The following is a 13,211-nucleotide window of genomic DNA, read 5'->3' as shown; positions in this document are numbered from 1 at the left end:
AGTGAAGAGGGAAGAAGTGTTATTTCAGAATAGGTGTTGCCTGGAAAAAAATTAAAGAGTTCTTTTGTTGACTAACAGAGTTTTGTTTATTGAGATTAAAGGTAGGTTGTTTGAGGCAAGTGTTATGTTGTACGATAGTGAGATATGGACAGTTAAGCAGGAAGATCTGGACGGTGTAGAAAGGAATTATATGTGAATGGTTAGCGGGAATGTGGCACCAGTGTTGGGGACAAAAAAGGTTTAGATTAACTAAAAAGCAGGCTAAGCATTTGTTGCATTAGAGATGTCATGCAGATAAGAACATTGAGTTGGTTGATAGATTTAAATAATTAGGTAAAAATGTGTAGAGACTTAATAGTTTCTGGGAAAAAGCCAAGACTTTGTATTAATTGGATTCTTAAGTGTAAAAGTTTCTTTAGTGTGTTTCAGATATACACTGATTTGTGAGACTGAAAAATGACATTAAAGAAGTAGCAGTAATTTAAATGTTATGACTGCTGTGTCTAATGAGTCCACTTTGTTCACTTAGAAACTTTAAGTAAACAGACAAATGCCACTTACAAACCTGATGCACTTACTGAGGGTGAAATGAAGTATCTTTTGGAGCAAAAACAAAATGGTTTTTTGATAGTTATTAGTTGTGACAAGGGGAAGGTTCTTCACGTATCTGATGCTGTTTGTGGTTTAATTATGCATACCCCTGTAAGTAAATTATGATCACATTTTATTGCTAGCTTGTTTGTCATATGACACGTGTCCATTTGACCGATTTGTGAATATGTTTGTGCTGTTCTTATGTGGGTTTCCTCAGCTTTTTCTATTCTGTACATTCTAACTATTGCCTGATTTGTGCAGTTTAGCACCTCTATTTTTGTTCAAAATTAAGAAAGAAACAAAAAGGCTGTCTTCTTTCAGATGTGTGATTTAGACGAATCAGTACTTAAATTTCACAGAGCAGTCAGGGAGTAGCTTCTTCCCTATTTGTAGCAGCAGATTTAACCATTGTATTTTTCATACCAATTTTTGGAGAAGTATCATACTCTTTCTGCCTTATATGAAATTAGTTAAATTTTTATTTTGAAGCACCTGAAAGTACAGCGATTGAAAAACATGTTTTTGTTTGTTTTTAAAAGAGGACATGAAGCCTGACTACTTGAAAGCTCATGCTAGACTTGTAAACTAGGCTAGCAATACTGTAACCGGCAGGTTATAGTTTAGCAACCGTTTCTTATGACAAAATTTAAGTTAGCCTTGGGTACGAAGTTGACGAAGCCTTGCTTACCATGCCACTGAATGTAAGATTAGACGAGGAGAAAGTCCCACTAAACTGAAACATGTTCACATGCTGCAGACATATTGATTGTTCTGAAACGAATTCGTGCCAGATAATGTGTCTGTTCACACTAAACCGAGCGTAACCAATATGCGAAACGAAATTATTCCTTTCCAATGCAAACAGTGAAATGATTTCAATGTGATACTAGTACACCATCGTGTAAAAAGAAAAAGCGAAACAAAATGGCAGCCTGAAAATTAAAACAAACATTATTGTATACAAATAACCGTGTAGCCTGTGCACATGATATTCCGAAATGATTTGTATCCCCAACATGTGAACATCATCTAAGAGGTTGTCAGTGGCCCAACAGTCCATTAAAATTGCAACCTTATCTCAGGATTTCTTTGACTACCTTGGCTCGCTACTATTTAGAAAGTTTTTTGAGAAGGTGCAAAGAATTTAATTTCTTTGTACCGTCTCTGATATCAATAGGCAAAAAATGGCCCTGGGAACCAGGTTTGCTGTTGAGGAAAGGCCTGGAACTAAGTTATAAAAACTCGAGAGATAATATGCAGGGATATATATTTAATAAAAACTATGTAATAAAAACTCGCAATCATGGAATTAAAGCTATCCAAAGTCGTTCCTGGATTTTTTCTAAAGAAGAAAACTTGCCCAGCCATCATATCAGAAAAGGGATAACATCTGGATACTGTACACCCATAATAAGTGCAACAAGATGAGCTTTTAGACCACATTATATCAAATTGCTGTGAGAACAACCTTTATGAACATTACATAACAATGTAACGAAAGAATAAGCTAAGCCTCCTCCTCCATGTGCTTCTGCATATGTTAAATTGTGGACCATTAAAGTTGCTTCTTCTTCCCTATTTATCACACTTCTTCAACATAGCGATATCCTTTTCAATTTCCTCTATGGTACTGGAATATTATGTCAATTATATTCCAATATATAAATTAATTTTCCTAGTAATAAATGAGAAAATTTATATTATTATAATACTTTTTACGCACAAAATTAATCATAAAATTAAATAGCATCGAAAAGCTGTGTTGATTTGCGTAAATTTAAGAATGATGAAGCTGTTTGCTACCAATCAGCCATAAAAAACTTAATTTTGAAAGATGTGCAATATATGGTTTGTTAAAACTTACTAGTAATTTTATATCTTAATAGATTGCACCTCGAACGTACCTAGCTAGCTGAGAAATTGAATGATTGCTAATAAACTATTTCCGGAAATAGCATCGTTTCGTGCTTTCTCACTGACCATTAAAAAATTCAGAAAATACAAAAAATTTACTACAAGTTGGAAAATCATAAAATTCAAGCAATTACCTTGACTTTTTTTGCTCTCCTCGTTGTCCTTACAAAATGTCGCTACCATGGTTTTCAGGCATATATATATTTTTATATAAAAGAGTGAGACCTACCGCAATTCGGATATCATGAGTCGACTGTTACAAAATTTTGTTGAAGGTTGTAACTTTTCGTAAGATTACCTTGTTCACGTGAATACACAAAATAAGCAGCCCTCAAAAAGAATTTGTTTTTGTTATATATATTAAGTTAACTTTTAAAAACATCCCACCTTTTTTAAGACCATGGAAAAAGGACACCAACCGAGAATATTGAAACGGCCTATGAAGTTTCACAATAAAAATTGCATGAAAAATCTATTTAATCTGACAAATTATATCACTAAACCAACTTTTTGCATAGATTCCAAAGTTTCCTATCAAACCAATTTTGTTTATTTGTTGCTGGTGTCTTGGGGTGCCTTACAAACTTCTTGCAAAACGAAATGTAAACGTTTTTTGTTTAAATTTTGTTGGTGCTATGACCATGAAGCACTTTTGACGACATTTACATTATTGTAATATAGCGTCTTGCATAAAAAAGTAACAGGGGAGGAGGTAAACCTCCAATCGACGTTATATGTGGCAACATGATTATGTAAGGGACCCGTAATTGTGTTTAGATTTAGCTATCAGTAGAATATCTTTTTTTGAATGCATAAATGTACCAAGATTGACATTACCCTAATTCATGAAATTTGCATCTGAGATTAATTTCCGCGCATCTTTTAGTGCTCATTTTATTTACTCCCTCCTAGGTTTCGCGCACATTTAATTTTTGTGCACCTCTTAAAAGGTAACTTTAAAACTAAAGAAAATACAAAAAATAAATGTGGAAACCAAAGCTTACTCTGTAAGCTAATTAAGTTGGCAATAAACAAGACTTGTTTTGATGCATGGAAATATCAAGCAAAAATATTTATTCTCGCGCAGTGACAGACAAATTATTATTAATATGAAGACGGCTTTTTTCAGTCTGGATTGTTATCTTGCTTGCTCGACAATTGCAGTTCATCTCAGATATGTTTTGATGTATGTTTTTTTTACGTAGGATGAACTGGTAGGTCATAGTCTGTTAGATCTTGTTGATCCAAAGGATGTTGATGTTGTTCAAAATATGCTGTTACCCAACGATTCATTGCCAGGGAATAGATTATCTGATAGTCCAACACTGGATTGTAGAAGTACAAAGCGATCGTTTTGTTTACGCCTAAAACCTTCAAAATTGAATATTATATCATCAGCAACAGTTTTTAATATACCAGGTAATATTGTGTTATGTTTTCTGATATGTGTTGTGTGTATTACATTTTTAACCTTTATATCTAAATCTATTCTTATTCGGTTATTTACAGTGTCATGTAACGGTTTCCTGAAGTCGTGGAAAACCAACATGTCAAAAACCAGTAGTAATGAAAAGGTGTCAACATTTTCTTGCTTCGTTGGTGTTGCTGTCCCTTCAACAGCTAACACAAAACGGTATACAGCTACTCCTGGTCAGTACTCCTCTAGGCATACTGCAGATGCGACATACTTGTATGTTGATCCTAGGTAAGTCAGCAACCATGCTTTCTTTGTTTGACATCTCATCAGATAAGTGCCGCTCTCCATAGAGTTCTCAATCTCTTAAATATTTAGTCAAAATGCCAAGTCCCTCAAATCACGCCATGTTTAAAATTGTCACCACTGCAACATTTTTATTTTCGATTGGCAATAGCGTTAAATGTTGATGAGTGAGGTGTAGTAACTGGTTTGTACTATATCTTCTATTGCGTGACCTATCTGGGAAAAACACATGTTTAATGTGTTCTTTAAAAGTATCCAGCTTCTCTCTCTGGTAACTGTTTTGTTTGTGTATATCTTAAGCTCCGTTTTTCCTTTCCTCGTGTTTATAATTAAATCGTTTTTGTCTAACCAGTCAGCAATTCCAGCAAAATTGTCCGTCTGTTTTTTTTCTCGACTTCATCTTTTGATTTGCCTGATACATAGACTACTGTATCATCAGCATACATGATAACCTTAGAGTGAATCAAGGATTCCCCAGCATCTTTGAATGTAATAAGAAAAAGGAGGGATCCAAGGATGGACCATAGAGGGACACCACAGTTACTGGCTGCGGTTGCGAAAGTACTTTGTTGTAATAAATTAGGGTCTACACATCCAGGAGCGGATACATGATTTTTTTCTCCTTAGGCGAAATTTTGAACGAAGCGACAACATACGCGTACTGCTACAGCTGGGAGTGTAGGGGCACAATTGCCAATTTACCTATTTTTGCACTAAAAATGTCTTAGCCAGGACCTTTATAGGTCTTTTTTTTTAAATTCTTCAGTAAACACAATTTTATAAAACAGTAAATGTTTTTGTCAAATTAGCTTAAAAACCCGAGGCATATATTAAGAGGTAAGCAACTTTTTTTTCTGCTTATGTTTTTTTAAAAGCGAAAAGCACTCCTGAGTCGTTGAGATGTGCTTTTCGCCGAGCTTACCAAGCAAATTGGGTTAAAAGTTTAACATTTCGTCCAGGACAGGACACAATGTTAAATCGGTACCATAACACTCCGCAAAATCGTGGACAAAGCACTAACAGATAACAACAAAACTTATGGCGAGGTAAAAACGGAACCCATTTGTAAAGACTCAAGAAAGCGCGTTGTGCATCCAAATTCCTCCTTAGGTGAGCGAGCCAATGTGTAAACCCGTCACAGCTTTTCTTTGCATCCATTCATTGGATTTCTTGATTTTTTTAACAAAGTTACTTATCAAAAAATACTAGAAGGTGGAATTTTTATAAAACCAAAAATTTTGTTTTTGACCCCACAAAAAAATTTTACATTGTTTTTACTGATTAAAGTAAGTTTTACTTACTTTACAAAAATTTACTAATTTTTTTTTAACGAACACAATCTACGATAAAGGCTTAAAATGTGGCGCAAATAAGCAAGAGCATTCCAAGGAAAGTCCAACTTGTCCCACTAAGTCATATTAGTATCCCAATTCTGAAATAACAAATAAATGCGTAAAATGTGAGTTATAAATACTAACAAAACTACCCTCACTTGGAGAAAAAACGAGGTAAGACACCCACGAGGTCAACTACTATTTTTAAACCACTATCAGTAAGCCTGGATAATGTTATTTTCAAAACTGTTGTTTAAAAAAGAAGGTAGCTAATACCTAGGTCGTTTAACACCAAGGATAATAAACAAACTATTAGAACGGTCCAATGTTTGGCATATTTGGTATATTATCCGTGTGCTATATTATCCCATATTATCACCAAATGTGAATAACAATTTGTATGATATAATAATTTTACAATTTTTTGCACATGATACTTATTAATAAACGCTAGAAAGTAAAGATTTTGGATTTTCTAAAAAAATCATAATATGCCTGCAATAACTGTAAATAAGGTTTGCACGCCTGTGTAAAAATGTCATTGTTTTATTGGTTATTCTCGTGTTTGATATTCGCTTGTAGCCATTGTAATATTTTTGTTCTATTGTTAGGGTGTTCCCAGTTTCTGGCTACCTACCTCAAGAACTTGTAGGTAATTCTGAGTACAGATTTGTACACAAAAATGACATCCAGGCTTTAAGTGAAACGTACAGGCTAGCTATACAAAATAAACACCAAGAAAGGGTGAGTATAAAGCAAACGCGAAACGATTATTTATTTGACATTATAATACGATTATGGTAGAAATTCAAGTGTCGTTTGCAGGCGTGACAAGGTTTGCTTGCTCCACACCTTATTTTAGTGTAAGTCAGCCTTAAGATACCACTTTTCGTTTGTGTCATGTCTCATTTTATCAAACTAATGTAAGAAATTTAATGTAGCTGCTTGTTGTGCTTTTTGTGCTAGAAAGTTTATGTTACCGTCAATGAGTCAAACACTCATTCCTTATGCATGTGACAGCTAATAGCAACCCGGACAAAGATTTGCATCCTAGATTTCTGATACACATAAGAAAGAAAAATAGGTAAACTCTACCGGTTATCACGATTCTTATGAAAGGGACTCCTTTTTTATCCTACTGTTTTCGTTCTGTCGCATTTGTCATGTTTACTCACCTTGGGAGTACTAATATTATTTTCGCGAGTCAAAAAAAGTATTAATTTTGGCGAATCGAAGATATTTTGATTTTTCGCGAGTATTGATTTTTACGAATTGTTCGTATCGTAGCCCTCTTATTCAAGGTGGACTCGAGGTTCCTGGTCTTGTCACCGTCACAATGCCCAGCAGCATAACGAACCATTCATTGATTGCCCAGTATGAACTGTTGTTAGGGGAACTCTATCTCGAATCAAAAGATGAAGAGATAATGGAAAACGATTTCGTGGGAATCAGCAAATGTACGCCGTGTGTGGCTTCGTCAAACACAAAAAATAAAAAGAAGGCGGAAGTTCGGTCAAGAGACATTGGAGACATGTTTGGGAAGAAAAACAAACGATGTGATAAAGTTGTAGTCGATTAGGTTTTGGGAATATATGCGTGGTATTTTTAAGGATGTCTTGTTTATCATCTCTACCTGATAAATTTTGCTTTTTTGCGGGTATTAATTTTCGCAAATTTCAATTAAAAAAGAATTTCGCGGGTAATAATTTTCGCGGGGCATTTAATTTCGCTAAAATGCTCAAAAAACGCGAAAATTAGTGCTTCTAACGGCTACTGTTGCTATACACAACCGCGTATACTCGTTGTTGAATCTCAACGAAAAGATTCCCCTTTATGCCTACGGGTTTTTTTTTTTTTTTGATTTTAAGTGTTTGGTTCAGATGCTTGGAATTTTGTGACTAGTTTGTTGCAGAAAAGCAAGTTTGTGAAATGTTATATATTGTTTTTAGGTTGTATCAGACATATACCGGTTCAAACTAAAAAATGGTGGTTTGTTGCACATGCGTACCGTTGCTTTCAGTTTATTCAATCCCTTTACAAAAGAGCTTGAATTTGTTTCTCACCAAAATTTTGTAATGGGAAGGTAATAGTTTAATCTTGTACCAACGCCCTTACGTTAACGCCCTCGCCATTTGCGTGTCGTGTAAGTGGTGGGAACAATTATATTGATTTTAAGACTTAAGTTTTATCTCTACTAGGCGAAATATTACGAGTATTCAGCTTTCCAAGGTAGAATTGATTTCTATCTCCAGCAGCGCAGTATGTTTCGCCAGTCAATTAGATTTTTTAATATGAGCTTTTAAGGCATATTCCAAAAGCGTTCTATATTCGACAGCCTTTTGGTATGGTGAAATCATTCTGCGTAAAAAAATTATATTTAGGGAACTTAAAGGCCGCTCCGAATGCACAAAAGCAGTTCCGAATGATTTGGACAGGTTAAGCTCATTGGAACTTCAATATAGAGCTATGGGACATAGTAAGAGCATTTTTGTTGCGTCCTTGTTATACTTCTGTAGGTTAGGCGTTTTATGCTATTGTTGGGGTGGAGTATTCTACGCAATAACTTGTGACTGATTATCCTACAAAAATGCAACACTTTCGATGTAAATAAAAGTAGCAGTAGCTCCATGAGGTTAAACTCCACTTCGATCGAAAAGTATGATGTTCCTAGAAAACCTTTGCTGTATTGTGCCCTTATTATTGGATCTTTATACAGCATAGCTCTGCAACCCTAGATATATTTAAACAATGTCCACTGGAAGCATAAATTCGCGCACAAATGGCAACAATCAAAGCTAATTTATTTTCCAAAGTCATAAAGTTACGTCACCATACATTACATTTGATTTTGACTTTGTAACTAACAGTGTGTGCAAAAACACTCTTAAATATTGCGCAATACTGAACACTTTCATGCGTGTGCGTGTTAGAAGATTGCACTTTCGCCTTATAGTTTTTTTCGCTTTTGATCACTTTCTCAAAAGCTCGGTAACTTATGTATTTTCAAGTGTAATCTTGTATTATTAGTACACGACGAAGCGGAAAGCCAATCGAGTAGAGATGCGGAAAATAATTCTATAATAACCCCACTAACGCTGAACGTGCTTCGAAACAGTGGTGTCGACACTGATCTGCTGACAAAATTGCTACAGAGAACTGAAGTTAAAGAAGACAGCGATAGTTGTGACAGTAGTAGACAATCGTTACCGTTTTGTTCCTCGAAACAAAACATCAGAGGTTACGATGCGGATCATCATAGTTTTAAGCAGCAAGAGTGCGCAGTGGCTTCCATAACCTCAAAAGGTTTATTAAAAAGAAGCAAGGGAACAGATGGTAGTGATACGTTCTCCAGTGGTTACGCTTCTACTTGATCATAACGTTTTGTTAGACTCGCTTACTTAGAACGTTTTGTGAGACTCGCTTACTCTAACATTTTGTTGGACTCGCTTAGTGACAGCGTTTTGCTGGACTCGCTTACTCACTGTTCGTGTTTGTTATTGACATGTTAAAATAAATAATATTAGATATAAATAATATAGATTATATACCTTGTTAATATTTACTGGAATATGTGATCATAGCCTATATGTATATCTGGATCTGTAGATCGATCAAACTCGATAACATGTTTTTAAACGGAATATAAAATGTACACGGTCATAACATGGGAATCTTTTTGTAGGAAAAAAAGGCATACCGCAAGCCTTAGAGTATTCCTAAAGTAGATTTAAACACTCGAAATGTCAAGATGATGTACGTGTGAATTAATCTTTGCGTGGGCTTGATTTTGAGGATGGCGATTTTTAGATTTTAGCGCACGCTAAATTTTACGGATGGCTAAGGCTGATTTATCCCGCGGTGGTTTAATTGTGCGGTCGATCACAGTTAATTTATATTGTTGGTTTTGTACTGCAATTGTTGGTTTTGTACTGCGTGGAAATGATACATAAATTCAATTTCTTAATCAGGTTTTTATTTTATTTTTGCGAAAAAACCTTTAGTTTATCATGTTAAAGTTGAATTGAACAAAAACGTAGTGCGTAATGAAACGTGTAATCGGTTGGATAAATTGTAAAAAATGTGTATTTATATATATATATATATATATATATATATATATATATATATATATATATATATATATATATATATATATATATATATATATATATATATATATATATATATATATATATATATATATATATATATATATATATATATATATATATATATATATATATATATATATATATATATATATATATATATATATATATATATATATATATATATATATATATATATATATATATAATATATAAGTTGAAGTTTTTTTGTTTTTTTGCAACAGTAATTGTACTTTAAAAAATTTCACTTTTTAAGGCTTTGAAATATTTAAATTTAGATTTTTTCTTAAACGTCTTTGGTTTATTCCTATAGTTGCAAGTGACTTGGAAACTGAAATTTTAATATATGCTAGGTTTCTATTTGTTTGTTTACTAGCGTCATCGTTTTGTGATCCTCGAAAATGTAGTCCTTGAAATTCTTATATTTCCGAGTTTTGTGGAAAGAAAGTTCTGCTTTCTCAAACAACAACGCTCAACCGACCTTTCACGAAAATTTTAATTAAATTATTTAAGATAAAAAAAAATTGAAATTTGAATAGAGAGAACTCAGTGAAACTTCGAAAATAGAAAAAAGAACCAAAATTCTACTACCGCGCTTTAAAATTTTATATTTATCTTATACAAGAACAATAGATTTAGTATTTTTTAGTTTATTTTTTTAACCAGTTATTGCATTTTATTTTTTATGTTTTGTCACTTGAATGTTTATTTACAAAAAATGAGACTTTTGTATATCATTTTATTTCATTAAAGATTTAAAAATGTGTTCTTATTTATTTTTTACTGTTCATCTTCTGATCCATTGCTTCCTGGAAATCCACAAAGTTACATATGGACCTTAACGGCGGGTTTTCTGTTAAACAAATGTGGTCGAATTTATCTACGTCGATCGCATCGATGTTACTAAAAATAGAACATTGCATAATCTTCGTCGATCGACATCGACCGGACGGTCGTATTAGATCGAATTTAAAAGAGGATCCCTTTCTACTTTATGGTCGACTGATTGAAATTTGTCCAATGAGATTGATTTATATATATGTAAACAAACCGACGAGGAAATGAACTTCACTGAGATGCAGTAAAGGTGAAAGATGGCTAAAAACATTTTAAACAAACGAAAATTTAATTGCATATATGATGCAGCAACATCAAAACACTGTTAACACAAGCAACCGTTGAAAGATGAAAATGCATCACTGATACCGTAAATGACAGATTAAGCGCCCTGGGGTTAGGGAAATATTTGTAAATAAGTGCCCCTGCTTTAATAATTTTTAAGTGATTTTTCGCTGATGACGGTTGAGGAATTTGAAATATTTGTAGAATAAGGATTTCAGTCTGAACGCAAATGGCTGAGAAATTTTAGAAAATAGTACGAAAAATGTTTTCTTTATCGTATTTATGTCAAAGATGTTTAGCCTGGTGTTCTTAAGTTTTTAAAGATGTTTAGCCTGGTGTTCTGAAGTTTTTTGAAGATGTTTAGCCTGATTGAATTGGTGTGTATGTTCAGACTTTTGGAAATGAAAAACGAACACAACTCTTTAACGACGTTTCGGCCGTACGACGGCCATTTTCAAGTATAGCTATTTACAATTGACAAATTCAACACTATATACAAAATATCGTACGATATATCATCGTACGATCAAATATTCCGTAGGGGCAAGTCAATTATCTGAAAATAGAAATAATGGCATTGATGCAATATTTCTATTAAGAATTGGCTTATCCCTACGGATTAACAAGCTTTCCTTCAATTCCAAATCAAAATTATTAGATGCGGAGGAGATAATAGAAAAATTATCTAAAGATGGTCTATTTTTACAGAAAACAACATGCTCCAAAACCGCACTAGGGTTAATAGATTTGACGGATTTTCCAGTCAAGGCAGAAACGGCCATGTGTTCGCAGGCTCTAACTTTCAAATGTCGCATAGTTTTCCCATAATAGATGGCATTGCAGCCATCACACTGATATTTATATACGACTTTTGAACGCAGAGCCTTTGAAACACGGTCCTTAAACCGGAAAAAATTGCCAATTCTACAACCCGATTTGAAAATAACCCTAAGCTTACAGCACGGAAGATGCTTATCAAATGTTTTAAATAAGTGAGTTCGCAGTTTCAACGATATATTACCCAAATATGGCAAAATAATAAGAACTTCTAACTTAGGCACGGTACTGAAAACTTTCTTATCTTGAAACATTCTGTCGAGAAAAGACTTAATGCATTGATCAATCAAACTTGACGGGTAGCCATTTCTTAACAGAATGTTTCTAAGATCTTGCATTTCTAAGTGAAACCTAGAAAAATCAAAAACAATCTTAAATATCCGAAAAATCAATGTCATTATCAAACCCGTTTTATATTCTTCCGGCAAAAAGCTGTTGTAATTCGTGTAAACGCCACTAAATGTAGGCTTCCTATAGATAGATGTAACAAACTTCGATTCATTGCGAGAAACAGATACGTCAAGAAACGGAAGAGTTTTATCGGCCTCGCACTCAGACGTGAAAGATATGTTGATGTGTTGCCTATTAAGATAGTCCTTAAATAGAGGCAAATGGTTAGGAGATGAGAACAACACAAAAACATCATCAACATATCTTCTTTATTACACTGGCTTAAAGGATGATGGACAATTATCCAACCAAGTCTTTTCGTGGTGCGAAAGAAAAGCATTAGCAAGGCTGGGGCCAAGAGGTGATCCCATAGCTACCCCATCGACTTGCTTGAATAGTTGACCGTCAAACGTGAAATAAGAATTTTCTGTGGCCAGAGAGAGGAGTTTACGAAAATCACTTTTGCAAAAATTACTGACTAGGTCAGTCTCTGAAAATAAAGAATCAGTACAAATATCTATAGTTTCTTGCAAAGGAATATTTGTAAATAAAGAATCAACATCTAGGCTAGCCATAAACAAACTACTGTCCTGTTTACTAATTTCTTCAGCAAAGGAAAAAGAGCTGAAAACAGTATACTCATTAACTGTTAAGGGTGCCAAAAGTGGTACAAGAAACTTAGCCAAATTGTAGGTGGGTGTATCGATAGCCGATAAAATGTTTAGCCTGGTGTTTTTTAAGTCTTGCCTGTTACCAATGTTATCCCGGAATTCTGAGGAAATTTTTATTTTTATTTTAAGTCATGTATTAAAACTTGCTAATATATATAGATGTATATAAATTTTTAAAATGGATTTTCTTTTCGGGAATATTATCCAGAATGTATATATATTTTGCATCAGCTTATGCGGAAATCAACTTTTACCAATACATTTTGTATTCCATGTTCAATTCTTCAGCGCGAAGAATTACTGCAGATGTCGCAAAAAGATTTCTATGAATGATGAATCAGTTGAATTACCTTAGCAACTTAGCAATATTTCTTAGCAACAAAACGTATTCATATCCTCTTTACAAATTAATATTTAACCGAATGTTCTTCTACATATACAATATTTGAGAAAAATCCAACATTGATAGCGATTCAAAGGATCTGATGTACTGATACAT

General features: G+C 33.8%; 2 protein-coding genes across 4 annotated transcripts in view; one reads left to right on the top strand and one right to left on the bottom strand.

Annotated features, from left to right (window-relative positions):
• LOC130626135 (basic helix-loop-helix ARNT-like protein 1) overlaps window positions 1-9,225 on the top strand; it is a 31,166-nt gene extending 21,941 nt beyond the window's left edge. The window contains exons 5-11 of one of the 3 annotated variants that reach the window (XM_057441239.1): window positions 530-702; window positions 3,714-3,927; window positions 4,018-4,213; window positions 6,174-6,306; window positions 7,512-7,645; window positions 7,944-8,038; window positions 8,590-9,225. In XM_057441239.1, the coding sequence (XP_057297222.1) occupies window positions 530-702; window positions 3,714-3,927; window positions 4,018-4,213; window positions 6,174-6,306; window positions 7,512-7,645; window positions 7,944-8,038; window positions 8,590-8,933 (1,289 nt within the window). In that variant the 3' untranslated portion in view covers window positions 8,934-9,225. The other 2 variants (XM_057441241.1, XM_057441240.1) reach the window with 2 other exon arrangements.
• Window positions 9,226-11,362: 2,137 nt separating this feature from the next.
• LOC130625194 (uncharacterized) lies at window positions 11,363-13,211 on the bottom strand. Its single transcript, XM_057440257.1, has 5 exons — window positions 13,153-13,211; window positions 12,967-13,035; window positions 12,318-12,665; window positions 12,144-12,233; window positions 11,363-12,002 (listed from the first exon to the last, which is right to left on the bottom strand). The coding sequence occupies exons 1-5, from the start codon at window positions 13,209-13,211 to the stop codon at window positions 11,363-11,365; spliced, it is 1,206 nt and encodes a 401-aa protein (XP_057296240.1).

The sequence above is a fragment of the Hydractinia symbiolongicarpus genome, chromosome 14, assembly GCF_029227915.1.
Source record: "Hydractinia symbiolongicarpus strain clone_291-10 chromosome 14, HSymV2.1, whole genome shotgun sequence".
Taxonomy (NCBI): domain Eukaryota; kingdom Metazoa; phylum Cnidaria; class Hydrozoa; order Anthoathecata; family Hydractiniidae; genus Hydractinia; species Hydractinia symbiolongicarpus.
Note: the sequence above shows the minus strand (reverse complement) of the source record. Positions and strands in the feature narration are given on the sequence as shown.